At 40.2% G+C, this 18,291-nt stretch overlaps 1 protein-coding gene across 1 annotated transcript in view; it reads right to left on the minus strand.

Annotated features, from left to right (window-relative positions):
* The window catches only part of sctr (secretin receptor), a 28,993-nt gene extending 14,569 nt beyond the window's left edge, over positions 1-14,424 (minus strand). The window contains exons 1-6 of the mRNA XM_035914642.2: positions 14,354-14,424; positions 14,108-14,216; positions 4,610-4,705; positions 3,907-4,007; positions 3,144-3,253; positions 110-242 (exon numbers count right to left, since the gene is read on the minus strand). Coding sequence (XP_035770535.2) covers positions 110-242; positions 3,144-3,253; positions 3,907-4,007; positions 4,610-4,705; positions 14,108-14,216; positions 14,354-14,410 — 606 coding nt within the window. The 5' untranslated portion in view covers positions 14,411-14,424. The remainder of the gene's footprint in view (positions 1-109; positions 243-3,143; positions 3,254-3,906; positions 4,008-4,609; positions 4,706-14,107; positions 14,217-14,353) is intronic.
* Positions 14,425-18,291: the final 3,867 nt, after the last annotated feature.

Below are 18,291 nucleotides of genomic sequence, written 5' to 3' on the forward strand. Positions count from 1 at the left end.
AATATTATAATTCATTACTTGAAGAAAAAAGTGGCGCAGCATTATCTGAATGTGTCTGTGCCCACGTGCCCTCTCTCTCTCTCTTTGTTAGGACAAAAACAGAAAGTACCGTATAGATGTGACAGTGAAAACTGTCTTCATTTGAGAACAGAACTGCATCCCTGATAAAGATGAGTACGGCTCGGAAGATGAAGGAGAGGAAGAGCTGGACGTGGATAAAGTTGCGTGTGCAGTGGAGCCTCCTGAGGATTGTGGGACACAGACATGGATCAAATGTTATAATCGTTCATATTATTAATGATGTAAATGTGTATATACATGCATATATTTGGTGGTGATAATATATACATGTTAAATTATAAATTATGTATTGAGAATAGATTATTTAACCCTCTGAGGTCATCATCACTGGTAAACCTGGTAAAAAAAAGTTACATTTTTGTTTGTAACCTTTTGGGCTCTACTTCTACTACAATGAAAAGAAAAAAAAACAGTAATTATTGACAATTATTAACTGACACTTATCGAGTATTTACATTTTTCCACAAACGTTCTTTGCTTTTCTGCAACAGATATCAAAAGATCTGGTCAAGTTTAGGGTTTGGAGCTCAGCTCAACTGAAGTCATCATGATTTAAGATTAAACGCGCTAATTTCTTCTTGTTAGTGAAGTCATCAGTTCATAGATCAACTATATTGTAATAAAAATATATTGTGAGGAATTCCCTATGTTGCATTCATTTCTCCCACAACAAAATTTCTTTATTTCTTCATCATATTTGTGGCATTTCAGATAAAGTGGTGATTCAGATGCAGCACTGTGTTATTTTGCAACGCTGCAACTGTTTGACTCACAGTAATGACGATTTGTAGTTGGACCTTTAATTACATGTTTTATTATTAAAAGAAAATTATTGTTAAGAAAATAATCATATTGAGTTTTACTAAAAGGGCAAAAATCTGTCATCAACACTTGGGCCATATATGCTTATAGTACATAACCTTTTGTAAAGTATAGATAACTTAAGGATTATAAATCTACCCTCTGGATCTATAACTGTGATCTGTAATGATTGTGCTAACCTAAAAGGTTTGTTGAAGCCTGCAGACTCGAATACTGTTACTACTCAGCCAACTCTTCGCTTTTTCTACAAACGCTTCACAAATCTACCTTTGCCTGAAGCATTTACCAGTGAGTTGCATAAAAGGTGAGATGCATTCATCAGAGTAGAAATGTGTGTGAATGTTGGATAGAAAGCACTTAAGCATAGGAAAAGTGCATGTGTGAATGGGTAAATGAGGCATGTTGTATAAAGCACTTTGCTCTGGGAGAGTAGAAAAGCACTACATAAGAATCAGTCCATATACCAGACATGCTAAAATTGTTTTCATGGTTCAGCTCTTATAATTTAAAGCTTTAACCTCCTAAGACCTGAACTCTTCCACTGCTCTTTGATATTTGGGCTGATTGGGACCCGATCAATGTAAAAACAAAGAAACGCCAGATTTTTTTTTTTTTTTACCCGATTTTTGTTCCTAAGAAAAATGAGAGCCACTTATGAGGACATTCGTTTTAAAATTTGATGGAACAGTGGTAGTATAATGTCCTCGTAAGTAGATATAAGGCCCTTGCAGGGGAAAATTGAGTATTTTGGTCTAGACAACCCAAAATGTGATGCCCACATATGTGGACACCAGGTCCTAGGAGGTTGAAGTGGGCACAGGTGGTGTTGATAATTGGAAAAAAAAAGAATCAGCCACAAATACAGGTTCTCTTTTTTTTTCTATAGACTTTTTTGGCTGGACAAATGGGATGAAAGCAGAGATGCTGTGTTCATAGTTTAAATGATGAATTAAGACCAGAGTTAGCTGCTAAGGATCTCCATAAATCACTTGATGCTCTTGTTTTCAAAACTTTTTTCAAAAAAAGTGCTAACCAATCAGTATACTGACAAATAGCATAAGTCATTTTATTAGTTAAAAATACTTACACTCTACTTAAATTACTTACACTCTACTTAAATTACTTACACTGTACTTAAATTACTTACACTGTACTTAAATTACTTACATTCTACTTAAATGACTTACACTGTACTTACATGACTTACACTGTACTTAAATGACTTACTCTACTTAAATGACTTACACTCTACTTAAATTACTTACACTGTACTTAAATTACTTACACTCTACTTAAATTACTTACACTCTACTTAAATGACTTACACTGTACTTAAATTACTTACACTCTACTTAAATTACTTACACTGTACTTAAATGACTTACACTCTACTTAAATTACTTACACTCTACTTAAATTACTTACATTCTACTTAAATGACTTACACTGTACTTAAATGACTTACACTGTACTTAAATGACTTACTCTACTTAAATGACTTACACTCTACTTAAATTACTTACACTGTACTTAAATTACTTACACTCTACTTAAATTACTTACACTCTACTTAAATGACTTACACTCTACTTAAATGACTTACACTGTACTTAAATTACTTACACTCTACTTAAATTACTTACACTGTACTTAAATGACTTACACTCTACTTAAATTACTTACACTCTACTTAAATTACTTACACTGTACTTAAATGACTTACACTCTACTTAAATTACTTACACTCTACTTAAATTACTTACACTGTACTTAAATGACTTACACTCTACTTAAATTACTTGCAGTGCTATTTGTGTCCTGAAAAATACCTCAAAGTTATACAGCCTGCACCCCAGTACAGCATATTTACAATGTAAGATGGGGAAGTATTGTTTGTTTTTCCAGAAATTACCATGAAATTATAAAGTAATTAACATTACTTACGGTGCACTTAAAAATACATATGATGTTTTAAAATTACTTACAAATTACTTACAATATAAGGTGTTTTTCTTCTTTTTTTTAAAAAAAATTCATGTAAATTCAAATGAAATTACATTTAGTTACAGGGTACTTAGTCATGGGCCTAATAGCTCTTATAATGTATATGTCTTATAATAAATCAAATAACTACTTTCTAATAACATCTGTAATAATTGTGCCTCGGCACACACAGTTGGTTAAGTAACAGACAGTGTTGTACGCAGATATTGTTGTTTGTTAATTCTCTCATCACTGACCTCAGAAGGGAGAGAATAGCAACAGCTGTGATGAGGAAGACAAGGGAAACACTGTAACCCACAGAGTACATGATTCTCACAAACAGGAAGTACCTCTGGGAGCTGTGCACCTGGGAAAAACATGAATATATCCAGTGAGTTCAGCAGCAGCAGATTTTTGCATGACTACGTATCTTTTATCTTTATCTCATTGGACGAAAGGCAAGAATATTTTTGGTATCATAACTTTCTCTCAGCCTAATCAGAAAATCCCCATAACACTGCCATGTAAACAGGATTAATTCAAACTGAACTGGCAGCCCTCACCCTGCATCTGCACGTTCCTTCTATGTGCTGAGAGTGTGAGAAGAGGCAGAGGAAGACAGAAGACTAAGGCTACGTTCACACGTACACGCAGGTTTTTCTATGCGTTTGCTCCTTTTGTCCCCTCGTAAACGGCGTTTTCGGTCACTGAAAACGGAAAATCTCCATTTTCAAAAAAACAGAATAACGAGGGGATGGGAAACAAAAGGAAAACACAGCTGGAACTAATCTGACACAACGAGAAAGGGAGGAAGCAAAACTGAACACTTTGAACACAGGACAAGGGATTATCAAAAAAATAGCAAACATGAGACACACACTAAGAAGCTTGACACAAGGACTGGGAGGAAACAGACATGGGAACATAACCGAGTGGGGAGACAGGTTTTGTTACCCCCCTTCAGTTAGTTCAATGGGTGACTGAGTACTACAGCATGAAAGGAAGAAGGAAGAGGCTTACTTCTAGAGGAAGGCTTTCATTAAAGCCATACTCGCATGCTATATCATGTGGAGGGTAGGGATCAGTCCAGCCAAGCTCTGTGCAGTTCCTGAAAACTTGCCCTACAGAAATGGGACACATATATACAATGTGTTTTATTGTTAACACATAAAAAACAATAGCAGAAATTTAGGGTTTTTTTGTAATATATAGGATAAAGGTTAATCTAGTTCAACCCCCTGGAGACAATGAGTGTGTGAATCTAATTATACCACAATCCAAGAGGTCCAGCTCACCATGGACATCAAGGTAAGACCTTAAGTATCTAACATCCCTGTGTTGTTGTTTCTTTGTTATCAGGAGTGTTGGTCCAGGATCAACATTGCAACTGAACAATCATGTCTTTGTGAGCATTTCAAGTGTTTTATTTATTAATTTATACAATATATTAATATATTTATGATACATATAATAAATATATTGTGAAATTGGTTGTGCTGTTATATTAAACTTATGTTAGTTTGTTCATGTTTGTTTTTAATAACATTAGCTTGTTTCTTGGTTAATGCTAACTGAATGCTCAGACAGCATCACTGGTAAATTGTGATACTGATTCTAGACTTACATGATGTAGAAACTACCGCAACACAGGGATAATCATGTGACTAACATAGCCAAGCTATGAGTTTAAAAATATGCACTACTGTATGGCCCTACTACTAACCAGTGGTGTGTAGAAATCCAGGACATGGCTGAGACACAACATCTCCAACTGCAGCATGGGGCCAGCAGTTAACATGGTCCCACCATCCCCTGCATTCTGTCAAAAAAAGAAAATCAAATTTCACTTTGTTCACAGCTCAGGCGATTGCTAAAGCACAACGTGGGTGTGGGAGGAGTTTGGGGAGGCCATGGGAACAGACTTTTGGCTTGAGGCGATTCTGGTGCAGGTGGAGTGCTGCCGACTTCAACTAGTTGGATGGTGGAGGGGATACTTTGATGACCTCCTTAATCCCACTGACAAATTTCCTGTAGAAGAACTCAAACATCACTGGGGTCAAGGTCACTGAGGTAGTTTGATGGCTGGGCCCCTGGATGAGGTTTTCCCTGAGTTCCTTAACACTCTGGCTGTTGCATGTTGCATGGCGATCTGGGGTGGTGCCTGTGAAATGAGAGACTTGAGTGATAGTTTCTATATTTAAGAAGGGGGACTGAAAGGGTGTGCTCCAACTAGAGGGAGACGGCTCTCCTCAGCCTCCCTGGGAATGTTTGTGCTAGGGTAAAGGAAAAGAAAGTTTGTCCATTAGTCGAACTTCAAATCCAGGAAGAACAATTTGGTTTTCATGCTGGTACCAGCTCTTTATTGAACTCACACACTTTCAAGTGTTTATGGGAGTTTGGCCATCCAGTCTACATGAGTTTTGTAAACTTGGAGGTGGCATTCAACAGCATCCCTTGGGGTATACTTAGGTGGTGCTTAAGGACTATGGGGCCCGTTACAAGCTACAACCGTGTACGATTGTGACAAGAGCTTGTCTGAAATGCCAACAATAAGAGGGATTCATGTCTGGTGAGGTGCCATTTTTTGGTGAATTTCTAGGTGAAGCCAAGTGACTAAAGGCTTACGGGTTGGTGGCCTCATCATCTCATCTGTCCTTTTTTTGTAGATGATGTGGTCCTGTTGGTTTCATCAGGTAGTGTGAGCATCGAGCTCGCACTGGAGCGATTTGCAGTCTATTGTGAGAGAACGGGAATGAGAATCAGGTCTGAGTCCATAGCAGTCAGCCAGAAAAGGCTGGAGTAGCCACTTTTAATAAGGGAAGAGTTTCTTCTCCAAGTGGAGGAGTTTAGGTATCTCATTTGTTCCTGAGTGAGAGATCCTGATTGGATAGTGACCGAAAAACAAGTCGGGGAGATTAATTTTCCTCAAAGTTTTTGCTGGGCTTTCCTCTAGAGAACAGAAAGAAAAGTGAATAGTTCAGTGTGGTTCATTCAAGACAGGCTCAGAGTAGAGCCACTGCTCCTCCACATCGCAAGGTAACAGTTGCGGTAGTTCAGCCTTCAGACTAGGTTGGCTCCTGGAAACCTCCCGTGTGAGGCCTTCCAAACGTGTCCTTCCTGGAGGAGGCCCCAGGGTAAACCCAAGGTACAATGGAGATATTGTATCTCTTTGATGGCCTGATATATCTCAGTGCTCCGGGGGATACGTTTGATAAGGGGCCTAGGGAGAATGAGGTTTGAGCTTCTCTGCTCAGGCTGCTGCTGCCACCAAATCACAATAACAGGCGCCTTTGGCGTTGTATAAATAAAATAAAATTTAATTGAATTGCCCTCACAAGCCACCATTGGAGAGATGGAAAAAAGTATTTGGATGGATGGAGGGATAGATAATAATAATAGTCAGGAAAATGTGTAATATGTACAGTACAGACACCTGTTAATTAAAATTGTTCCTTATCTGAACATTTTCCAGGTTCTTGTGTCAAAGAATGTGCAAAAAAGAAATCCACTGGTACTTACTGTCTATAGCTAAACTGAGAAATCAGAAGGACCTTTTACTACAATCTATTCATGCAACACTTTTATACTATGCCTCTAAAACGCTTTCTTACAGGTTCTTAAGGCATAAACTATCATGCACATACCAATGGATGCATCAAGAGCTGTCAAAGAGACTGAGCTCCCCCACCAAACATGCCATACCAGGTCGTCATGCAGCCGGACAGAATACTCTCAATGCTGCATCCATATAAGTTGGTGAGTATTCTGAGTAGGGCTGCCACGATTAGTCGACTAGTCATGATTACGTCGACTATCAAAATCGTCGACGACTGATTTAATAGTCGATGCGTTGTTTGAAGCTTTGTAAGATCACAAAAGACGCAGGAATGAGTAGTAGGATTTAAGAGTGTAATAACGGACTGAAACAGAAGATGGCAGCACTGCATGTACAAGGATGCCAGCTGCCGTTAAACCCCGAAGAAGAAGAAGCTGTGTCCCAGAATTCATAGCGCAGCCCAGCTCAGTTTCCAACAATGCTAGTTAGTTTTAATATTACTCTTATTATTCTTTCTGGGTCACAAAATAAACGTTTAACATATTTTCAGGCGAGAATGTAGCTGTGTAAACCTGAAATATCTGCTCAGTTTATCAAGACACCACATATTTTCAAAAGCGCTCCGACGTTTTCGGAGATGTCTGTTAGCTGTTAGCTCAATAGCTAGCCGGGGGCTAGGCTAACTAGAGCCGTGAGAACACCGGACTCCCGGTAAATCGTTTTCAAACCCACCGCCGTCTTTCGCTACTCAGGTTAAACATGATATATAAGTCACTTAGATAACTTAAAAATGTTATTGTTTGGCTTTTTTTTAGTATTTTATTTGTTCCTGAGTAAATCGGTTTGGCTGAGATTAAAGTTATAGTTTTTACACAGCTGAATAAAAGTCAAGCAGACAACGATGATGTCACGGGGTGGAAAGGGACACGTTACCTAGGGTTTTATTGTGCATGATTTGCTGTGTTTTACTTTTTTAATATTTTAATATTGACATCGACATCTGGTTATAGGCAGGTCAAGACATTGTGCTCTGGAAGCTCAGGAAGTAGAGATGGTCATCTACTAATCAGAAGGTTGGCGATTTGATCCCTGCATGCTAAATATCCTTGGATAGTAACAAGATAGGAACCCCAATTTGCTCTTGCTTGCATCCATCACAGTACTAATGTGTGTATGGGATTGTATGAATGGGGGAATGAGGCAAGTTGTATAAACTGCTTTGAGAGCTCAGGTAGAGTAGAAAAGTGCTATATAAAAAAATCCATATAGGGAATACCCCTTGGAATCAAAGACTTTGTAGTTTTGTAGTACTTTTGTGTGGTTGTCTTGGGATGTATCATGCTTCCTTGCCTGGGGTTAGCTTCTGTTTCTGGGGATGAGGGTAGGGCATGCTCTTTTATCATCTCGAGGTAAGCCAGGTTAGGCTTTTTGTGCAAGCTTTTCAGGTGGACTTTAAGGTTCATGGGATTTTTCCGCCTTTAGAAATGTCCCACATATTTGATCTTGTTCCACTACATGACTCTTTTATCTGAAACATAGTCAATGGACTGGTTCTTATATAGCGCTTTTCTACTCTGAGCACTCAAAGCGGTTATACAAAACTTGTTCATTTACCAAATCACACCCATTCGCACAAGCACTTTTTCTAAGCTTCCAATCTAACATTCACACACGCATTCATACTCCAATGGATGCATCGGAGAGCAACATGGGGTTACTATCTTGTCCAAGGATATTTGGCATGAGGACTGGGGCGGACTGGGATCAAAACACCACCAACTTGAATAATAATAATAATAATGGATTGGATTTATATAGCGCTTTTCAAGGCACCCAAAGCGCTTTACAATACCACTATTCATTCACACACTGGTGGAGGCAGCTACAGTTGTAGCCACTATTCATTCACACACTGGTGGAGGCAGCTACAGTTGTAGCCACAGCTGCCCTGGGGCAGACTGACAGAAGCGAGGCTGCCATATCGCACCATCAGGGTAAAGTGTCTTGCCCAAGGACACAACGACAGAGAGCCCAGGGATCGAACCGGCAACCTGCCGGTTACAGATGCGCTTCCCAACCCCCTGAGCCACGGTCACCCCGTAATAGACAGATCGGCAACACAGACGACGTGACGGATGTACTTTCCATCTGCTGGCATAAAGTAGCACAGCAAGAAAACAAACCAGAAACTGGACTTCATATTCGCCCTAGATTAATATATGATCTCCCCACCCGCCCCCGCAAAAAAAAAAGACAAACAAACAAAAAACTCACACATTTTCTCTATAAATTCAGTTGAATTTAGTTAGTTTTGTGAATGCTCAACATAGTTTCAGTGAAAAAAAAATTCTGTGAAGGCTAATTTTTTTTTCAGTTCTTCAAATGTTTTTTACTTCTAGTTTTAATTATTTTGTTAGTTTCGAACGATAATAACCTTGCCTGCAGTTTTTATGATGCTTTGACTACCCATCACAGTCACAAACATCTTTATGTTTTTCATAAAGATGTTTGCTATGGTAAACAGGTAAATGGTAAAACAGACTATTACATTACATTCATGCATATGCTAAAAACTCTGAACATATCAAAGGCAACTCAGGATTCAGTACCTACTCGAAGGATACTTCAATACGCATATCGGAGAAGCCGAAAATGACTTTCAGCCATGTTTACAGTATTGTTCTTTAAATAGGCCAGGGGTGCCAAATTGTTTCGATATCTCACAACAGAGCAGGACTACTGTTAAAAACATTTAACATGACGGATGTGTCTGTTATTCATTACTAGAGATTACATGATGCCCGTTGGCCCTATGGAACTCTAAAAATGTGTGATGTCCTTGTGTATGCTATGAATCCACCTATCAACAGAACAGCTAATGTGATTTCTCTTCAGTACTCTCGTTTCCAGAACCAATCTGGGAGTGGAAACCATGGCAACACAAGATTTTTTTTGTACTGCAAATGCTGTTAGCTGACAGATCATGCTATTACCTGCTGCAGTAATGGGGAAAAAGTATGCTGGGTTCCTTCTCAAGTTACCTCATTCAGTTAAAATCATTACAGTTCACCATGCAGCATTGCAATACCATCTACTCTGTCAATCTTCTTTCATCTTCAAACCTGCTGCTGAATCGAAGCTTGGGTTTAAACAGACAGCCTGGATTTAAAGACCTAAACACAGAGGTTTCCTTCACTAAAGTCTTTGCACGGAGTAAAGGAGCCTTTAACTGATGTTATCTAACTATAAACCAAGTTTACCCGTAGAAATGATTTGGAGGGGAATGTTATGACAACAGCACTGCCAAGGGTGGAGAGGCAGCAACACTGGAAAAGCATATGGAAGGATGCAACACATAAGCAGGACCCAGTGACCATCACAGTGGCAGACATCTAAGAAAGAGTCTCACCTATGATGAAGAGTTGGACAGCACCAGACCATGACATGAGTCACATATAGTGGATAAAGAAGCTAACTGCACTGTATGAACATCTGGCAGCACAAATGAAAAAGCTGCTAATGAAAGAGATGCAACCAGAAGCGCTAACCAAAGACCAGTCCTGATCCCCAAGGATTCCCAGAAGGCTCCGATCCCATCCTACTATTAGCTCAATACATGAGTTGGGCCCATAAAGAAATTTTCTTAAACAGCAGTGGAACGAAACACCACCTGAATTGACTACCAGGAGGCCTATTGATTAATGCCTCATATAGGGATCCTGGAATGCCTACTATACAAAATCAACAGGCTGTACTACTGTACAGGCTCTACTTTTAATATTAGGCTTCAAACTTTCCTTTTTGCTAAAGCATATAGTTAGGGCTGGACCAGGTGACCCTGAATCCTCCCTTAGTTATGCTGCAATAGACGTAGGCTGCCGGGGATTCCCATGATGCATTGAGTTTTTCCTTTCCAGTCACCTTTCTCACTCACTATGTATTAACAGACCTCTCTGCATTGAATCATATCTGTTATTAATCTCTGTCTCTCTTCCACAGCATGTCTTTATCCTGTCTTCCTTCTCTCACCCCAACCAATCACAGCAGATGGCCCCGCCCCTCCCTGAGCCTGGTTCTGCTGGAGGTTTCTTCCTGTTAAAAGGGAGTTTTTCCTTCCCACTGTCGCCAAAGTGCTGCTCATAGGGGGTCATATGATTGTTGGGTTTTTCTCTGTATCTATGAAGCGCCTTGAGGCGACTTTTGTTGCGATTTGGCGCTATATAAATAAAATTGAATTGAATTGTATGAGCCTTCAGCACGAATTCAATACGGATATGACAAAAAATACCCTGCTTGGATAATAAGCTGACCATTGACATCAAGATGAGAAAGCTCCTAAAGATGCAAGTTTTCACTTATTGATTAAACCACTGAATGAACTGCACTGTCACAAGAATATGCATGTATTCATTTGGTGCTTTGGAAAATGTATAAATGTTTTTATGTGATTCTAGTCGCCTGCTAAGTCTGTTTTACACTACTGGATTTGTAGCTAATAGAACACAGAATGCACATCATGAATATCAATTCAATTTAAAAAAATTATTTACGTTTGATCTACTGATCTACTAACAACCTAAAGCCATTGACTCATTGACTCAGTAATATTTAATGTTTAAATGTATCCGTCGTAATGTTTCAGTGCTCTAATGTACAGGTCACCCTTAAATTTACAGCAGCACTAACAGTATACTCAGTGAAAATAATTAAGTTGAATTAAATGGTTTATTTTACAGATCTGTGTAATAAATCAAAAGACCAACAATTTTCTGCAGCATTAATCTCTTATTTTCTTTGCAACAGTGTTGCAAAGAAAATTAAAATGATTAAAAAATGATCAAAATACTAAATGTCATGGTTCAAGCCAATGAACCCAAATAGATGCTAAAGGAAATTTAGCTAAGGGGAATAAGGCCTCAGTCTGTGAATCGCCACTTTACCGCGGTGGCGCTTGTGTTCCCCAGTGAACCCGGGAACTATGTTGTTGGGGGGCTTTTGCTTTCCCCCCTTGTAGGGTCTCCCAAGGCAGCTTGATCCTGGTTGAGGGGCCAGAAAACAAGCGATTTAATCTACCCCTATAAAAAAAGGGAAAAGTGAGGAATCAGTGTACCCTGCCCAGAATAGGATTACTGAGGCCCTCCCTGGAGCTGGGCCTGGGAAGGGAGGCCTTCGCCCACAGAGCCAGGCACAGTGCTCAGGCTCTGGAACCTTCTCCTAAAGAACCCAGCGAGGAAACATGTGTTTTTGTTTCTCTGTCTCATCACTGCCTGGGCGGAGCTCACCTCGGGCTCCCTGCTTTGGTGCACACACCTGCAACTAATCCCTCACCTGTGGCTCATCACCCTTTCTCTGGCCACTTCTTAAGGCCATGGCTCTGAGCTTCTCGTCGCTGGACTATTGAGTAAAACACGTCAGTGTAAATCCCGGCTTCGTGACTTTCTGAGTTTCTTCGTGCTTTTCTGGTTGTGATCATCTCATCTCTTTGGACCTGTCCTGTAACCCCTGTATCTTGGAAATCTAAGCCTGAGTGTTTGGCAGTTTGGCATGTATAGGCAGTGAGAAGTGGAATTTCCCTGAGTGGAGCAGGAAGTGGAGCGTGGGGAACAGTGATCGAGGTGCAAGTGAGAAGAACCTGTTTGTTTTCTCTGGACTGTCCCATGAATCCCTCGACCCCCCCCCCCCCCCCCCCCCCCCGCCCCACTTTCATATATTGCACCTGGTGACTGTAAATAAAGAACTATTTAATGATAAACAGTTCGGTGTATTCACAGTCTGCGATTGCGCTCGATCTGCCTGCCCTGACACTATCAGCTGGCCAGTGGATTCATTAATGTTCCAGCAGCTAAGTTGGAGGAGATGGCTGTGGAGGTCTGGGTGTTTTTAGGCTGCTGCCCTCCACGGCCTAAAGCGAAGTTGCTCTCCCCTGATACTCACTGGTTTGGCACAGTTTTAATTAAAAAACACAGCTAAAATGCACAGGTTTAGAAGACTTTTAGTTCATCAATGTAACTTTCCACTGCCTCAAATGTAAATGATGAGCATCTCCAATTCTACTTTGTAAGCTGACTGTACTTAGTGAAGAACTGTAGGGAAAGTATGGCGTTATTTTTGTGCCACTATTCTGCATGTAAAAAATATACGTAAAAAAAAAATACGTAAAAAAAAAAATCCATTTCGTCCAAAACTCAAACGAGGCAGTGGCGGAGGAACACAGAGTGGCGGAGTTTGAAATATTACTCTTTCTGGGTCACAAAATAAACTTTTAAGATATTTTCATGCGAGCATGTTTCTGTGTAAACTTCAAATATCTGCTCGATTCATCAAGACATCACATATTTGCATAAGTGCTCTACGTTTTCAGAGACATCTGTTACACACCAGCTGACTGCATAGCTGGACTGCCCTTTGGGCATACCGGACATTTGCCCGGTGGGCCGATGGTGATTTTTCATTTTTATGTTTGTTTGTTTGTCTTTGTAACGGTATAAACAATGAAAGGTGGTGGATTAGCCAGCTGGTCATGATCAACTCTGGGCTGGAACAATTACAACACATCCGTATTGAAGGGAAAAGGAACGCGATTCGTCCCAAACTTCAGCTACAATGAAAAAGACACAAAGCTGGAGTTATTCTGTCTTTGCTGCACAGCTGCCTCTTCTTCTCTCATTCTCCTCCCTCCCTCTCCTGCTGCTACTTCAATCATGAAACTGATCAATGATCAGCTGATCATCTCTCTTGTTTGTTTATCGCCCACTTTGCCACTGCCTCGTTTGAGTTTTGGACGAAATGGATTCTGGGATATTGCATTTCGTCATTTCGAGCTGATTCGAGACCAAAACAGCCAATCAGATTTTTTTTGTATCCAAGTCTGTGATTGGCTGGTTTTGTGGCACAAATATAACGGTGTAGAGAAAGAGTTGAGCGCGCACGAGCAGAAATGTTGAGAGCGGAAGCAACATGTTGCGAGTGAGCGCAAATGCAAAAACTGAGCAAGAGGGGCTGCTGTTGTGTGTGTGTGTGTGTGTGTGGATAATAGCAAACACTGAAATACAGTTTTTTTCATGCAGCAATGAAGTTTGTTCACTCAAATTTAGCTTTTCTTCGCTCAAAATAAATTCCTCAAAATGCAACACTTGCACCTGCAATTTTTTTTACGTGCGCTCAGAATAGTGGCACAAAAATAACACCATAAGAAAAGACTTCAGTTCAGCTCTAATACCTCTACAATGACAACAAGAAAATCTTAAACCATTCTGTCAAACTAGCTGTGAAACTGAAGTTTATATCACAATGCTGGATTCTGATGGAGTGAACAGCCTCAGTTTCACTTTCGCTATTTGTACTTTTTGGTTTTGCTCCTTTTTCAGTTTTCAGATCAAATGTGATGCCATGTAATTCCCAGTAAGAAATGTAAATAAATTCAGTAAATTTACTGGCAGCAAAATTTATGAAAGAACAAACATGTGTTACTGCAAAAAATACTATAAACAGAAGAAAAAATACTGTCATTAAGAAGGCACAATAGCTTGCCTTTCTTTTACAAAACATTACAACAGATATCTTTGGGGCAGGTCATGGTGAAATCTTCATTACAATATAAAATACAAGTTCTTTTATTTATTTTTAGTCTTTCTTTCTTATTACGAGATGAAATGTGGTACTCGCCTCGTTGTTGTCCTTGGCTGATGAAAGTCTTGTTGAGCAGCTCCAAACAGGACACTTCATCTTGGAGCAAAATGTAGTTTGGGTCGCATTCAGGACGAACAGCTTCAACCTGTAAACACACTGAAAGCGCTATAACGCTGGATATGCCCTAAGGCAGAGACGAAAACTGCCATTGCTGCTATTTTGCGTTTAAAAATCTTATTAAAAGATGTGTGTGGGGGAGGCGGGGGTTAAATATCTGCTCACATGGGGACAGCGCTGCAGAAGAAGTGCAATAACTGTAATTTCTGTCGAGATCCACATGGAGAGTGCCCTGATGAGCCACCTGATAACAGAAATAAAAATAATAATAATAAAAAAAATTTAAAATAGGAATTGACCGGTTTTACGCGGCGTTTCTAAAAGCAAACACATCCATGTGTCGTAAAAGGAAGGATACAAATCGGACGTCCTCTTCGCAAACACAGCACAAAGTGTTTCAGTCACCTTCCCAAAGCGTCTGACGGCGTCTGTGTTGATGCGGGTGGTTCACATGATACACTTCACGGCTCGCTCTCCGCGTCTGCCTGTTTCTCCCCTCCTTCCTCGGGAAGGACGATCACACATTAACGTTCCGGTGCGGAAATATTGTTTTCATTTGTTTTAATTAAAAACAGTCTTGCGCCTCTCCTGTAGGCGAAGGTACAAATACATTTACTAATGTGTAACTAGTTCTAAAGTGAGCTGCAACAGTTGTATTCTGTTTCTCTAACCCCTATCGTACAAGATTGCACTTCCACAGCAATTAACATTTTTTGAGGAACAAGAGCAGCCTCCATTAGACTGCTCCACCACTGAACCATGATTTCCCCTTCACATCATATCTGAATTCAAAAAGATATCTGGGGCTGAGCTCTAGATCTAGATCCTGGCCTAGTTTAGTGATTAAAGTTGCAATATTTTCGTGACAACATTAATTAATATGGTATTTCCCAATATTTGTTATTTGAATGTGTAATATGCAGTTCTGTATTTCTCAGAACGTCAATCTGAGGCATTCTTCACTCTTACTGATAATCTCTTAACTTCCTGAAAGTTTATCTTCACCCGCGGTTATTTTTCCTGTGCTCGCTTCAAGACTTCAGAATGCTTTTAAAAGAAAACATTATGTTTCCACAGGATAATTGCAGTCTATATTTACAGCATACAACTTCGCGATGGTTCCATGTAAATATCAAGTCAGTCTGATTTGACCTTCCAAAATAAAAGCCCTTTGAAATTGCCCATATATAACCTACTCTTTTAGTGATGCTGGTGAAAGGAAGATTCCTGTTTCCACAGGCTAATTGCAGTGCATATCAACACCACACAACCTCACAGTGGTATCCTGTTAATATCAAGTCTGTCTGATTTTGCATTTCAGAGTAAAAGCCCTTTGACTTTGTCTATATGAGCTACTTTTTCTATTACTTCCAAATGGCATTAAAAGGAAAATTCCTGCTTCCAACCACAAAAAAGACAATGCCTTATATACAATAAAAAGAATAAGATTTTATGATTCCAGAGGGAACTAGCTTATCTGCTATTTGTAATGAAAACTGAAAAAACCTGCAGATAATTTTCTGAATCTCTCTGTTTTACAACAAAGAGAACAAAGAGATGACGAGTCTTCCAGTACTGATGGATCTTTATTGTGCATCTTTCTACCACCAACTTGTCAGAAACCAGCAGACTTCAGCACAGAACAGCTGACCGGAGAGAACATCTCCAGTGTTTCAGTGCAGAAAGAGTTTAGCTAGACTCACACATTGCATTGGGACAGCCTGGTTGCATCATATTCAAAACTTCATTAAAGATCATCCTTGATAGTTGATGTGAAACTCTGAACACGTTCCAGGGCAGCTGAGCTGGAACAGCCACCACAACATGATCTTCCCTGGCTATTCCAAACTTGTCACGGACAAACGAGTGGGATTGAATCCCTGTAAACGGTTGCTGCACGAAAGGAAGATAAAGTTCTCCCTACTGTTCCCAGCAGTGCTGAAAATGACGGAGGACAGACGTGAGTTTACCAACCAAAAAACCCCCCAGGACTACATTCTGTCTTTACCTTAAGGGAGTTATTTACAGTCAAAGGCTTGGATTTAAACACTACCCTTTTTTGCTCTAGCGTTAATTAACATGCTATCCACGATATACTTTGCACCTCCTGTTTAGTTTCAATATTATAGGGCTTCGCGGTTTGATTTGATTTATTCAGTCGTGCTACTTTTGAGAATACGACACAATCTGCTTGGTAGAGAAGCTCACTAAGATTATTAAATTCCTCTTTTAGTAATTCAGTTGTCATAAAGCTCTTCTCAGTTTGTCAAGGGACAGTTCTAACCAACCTGCATAGAGATGTGTTCAGGTAGCATAGTCCCAGAATGACTGCTCTCCTCATATTACATTGACTTGTTATGCTGCTGCTGCTGGTGACGGGTCCTGTTTATCACGGAGTCACGGACCATAAACTTTATGTTTTCTTTTTGGGGCTCATAGCCCGCCTGAGGGTGACTAGTGTTCTTGGTCACCCCAGACGTATTTGTTTAAATGTTTATCGGCTGTTATTTTTATTTACTTCCATACCCCCCTATTTTTCTTACAGCCAGCCTTCCAAATATTGTCCACTCGGTATTGAACTCCTGGTTTTAATAATAAGTTACCCCACTGTTATATGTCTGATACACACTGCATGATGGCGAATAAGTACCAAAGGGCCCTTACCTTAATGACCTGGAACGTAAAGGGCCTTAATTATCCAATTAAAAAGAAGAAGATCATGACATTTATCAAATCAAAAAAAGTTGACATTGTCTTTCTTCAAGAGACTCACTTGTCTCCCCAAGAGTCAGAAATACTTTGCCGTGATTGGGTGGGTCAGGTATGTTTTTCGTGTGGCAGCAGTCAGAGTAGGGGTGTAACAATTTTAATTCATAAGCAGCTACAGTTTAAATGCATCCGGATGGTTAAGGACGAAGATGGGTGGACATTCAATCAATCTTTATTTATAAAGCACTTTTCATACAAAAATGTAGCACAAAGTGCTTTACATGGTTAAAAGCAGCCCACCCTGCCCTCCAACTCACTCGACACTCTCATTAACATAAACGATCATGGATACATGATTTGAGTTCCTTATGTTTTGGTTTATTTTTGAACGATGGATTGTTCTTTATGTTTCTCTGGTGCTTTGATTTGTATTATTATGAATCTGTGTTTCTGTATTAGGATTAATGTTCGGGTTGTATTTCGTTGTTGTTGCAGGTTTAGTTCAGTGTCTTGTCTGTCTCACTGTCGAGTCCGTGTCCTAGTAAAGTGTGTCTTGTTTCCTGCTTTACTTTGGAGGTTCATGTTCCTGTCTTATGTCTGTGTGTCTAGCTTTGCTCCCCGTGTCTCGTTAAGTGTAATTTCTCCCGGCTGTTCCTCGTTCCCTCTTATTCCTGCCTCAGTATTTATAGTGCGTGTCCTCCAGTGTTCAGCGTTGCGTCGTTAACGTCTTCTACCCTCACTCCCTCTGTGTGTTCTGTTTGCCAGCCTGCCAACCTGTTTAGTTATTCGGTACTCCCAGTTTAGTTCGTGTTTTTCTGTTCTGCTTCATCCCAGCAGTAAAGCTGTGTATTTTGAGTTTCTTCCGCCTCCTTGAGTCCTGCATTTTGGGTCCTCTCTTCCTGCCTACCTACACACAGCCATGACAGCTATCATGGTCAGGTTAAGAAACCATTATATCTTGCCATGTCTCCATGTTTGCTTTCGTTCACAAGTGGTCTCTGCTGGTGTGGGCAGGCCACAAGTAATTGTTGGCACCAGTGGTGAGTATTACATCCTGTCCTCATGACTCTGCTGCAGGGCTTGTCGCAGGAACTGGTTTGCTGACAATCCACGATGGCTGGAGAAACTGCCCAAAAGGTTTACCAACCTTCTCCCTGCTTTTCTTACATACAAAAAGGCCATCCTGAGGAAGGAAAATAAGCCACCGGATTTCAGGTCTTAGGAAGACCCACATGCCTGGTGTGGCGTCTCTGTGTCCAGCCATTACTTGACTGACTGCCTGCTCGACGAATTCCAACGTCAACATCCAGCCATATCCAAACTCCTTCATTGCACTTTTGGGCACATCCTTCCTGGTGTGGTGGCACGAAAAGTCATGCTGGCATCTGGGGTCA

This window comes from Neolamprologus brichardi, chromosome 16 (assembly GCF_056152115.1).
Source record: "Neolamprologus brichardi isolate AB-2024 chromosome 16, ASM5615211v1, whole genome shotgun sequence".
NCBI classification, from domain to species: Eukaryota; Metazoa; Chordata; class Actinopteri; order Cichliformes; family Cichlidae; genus Neolamprologus; species Neolamprologus brichardi.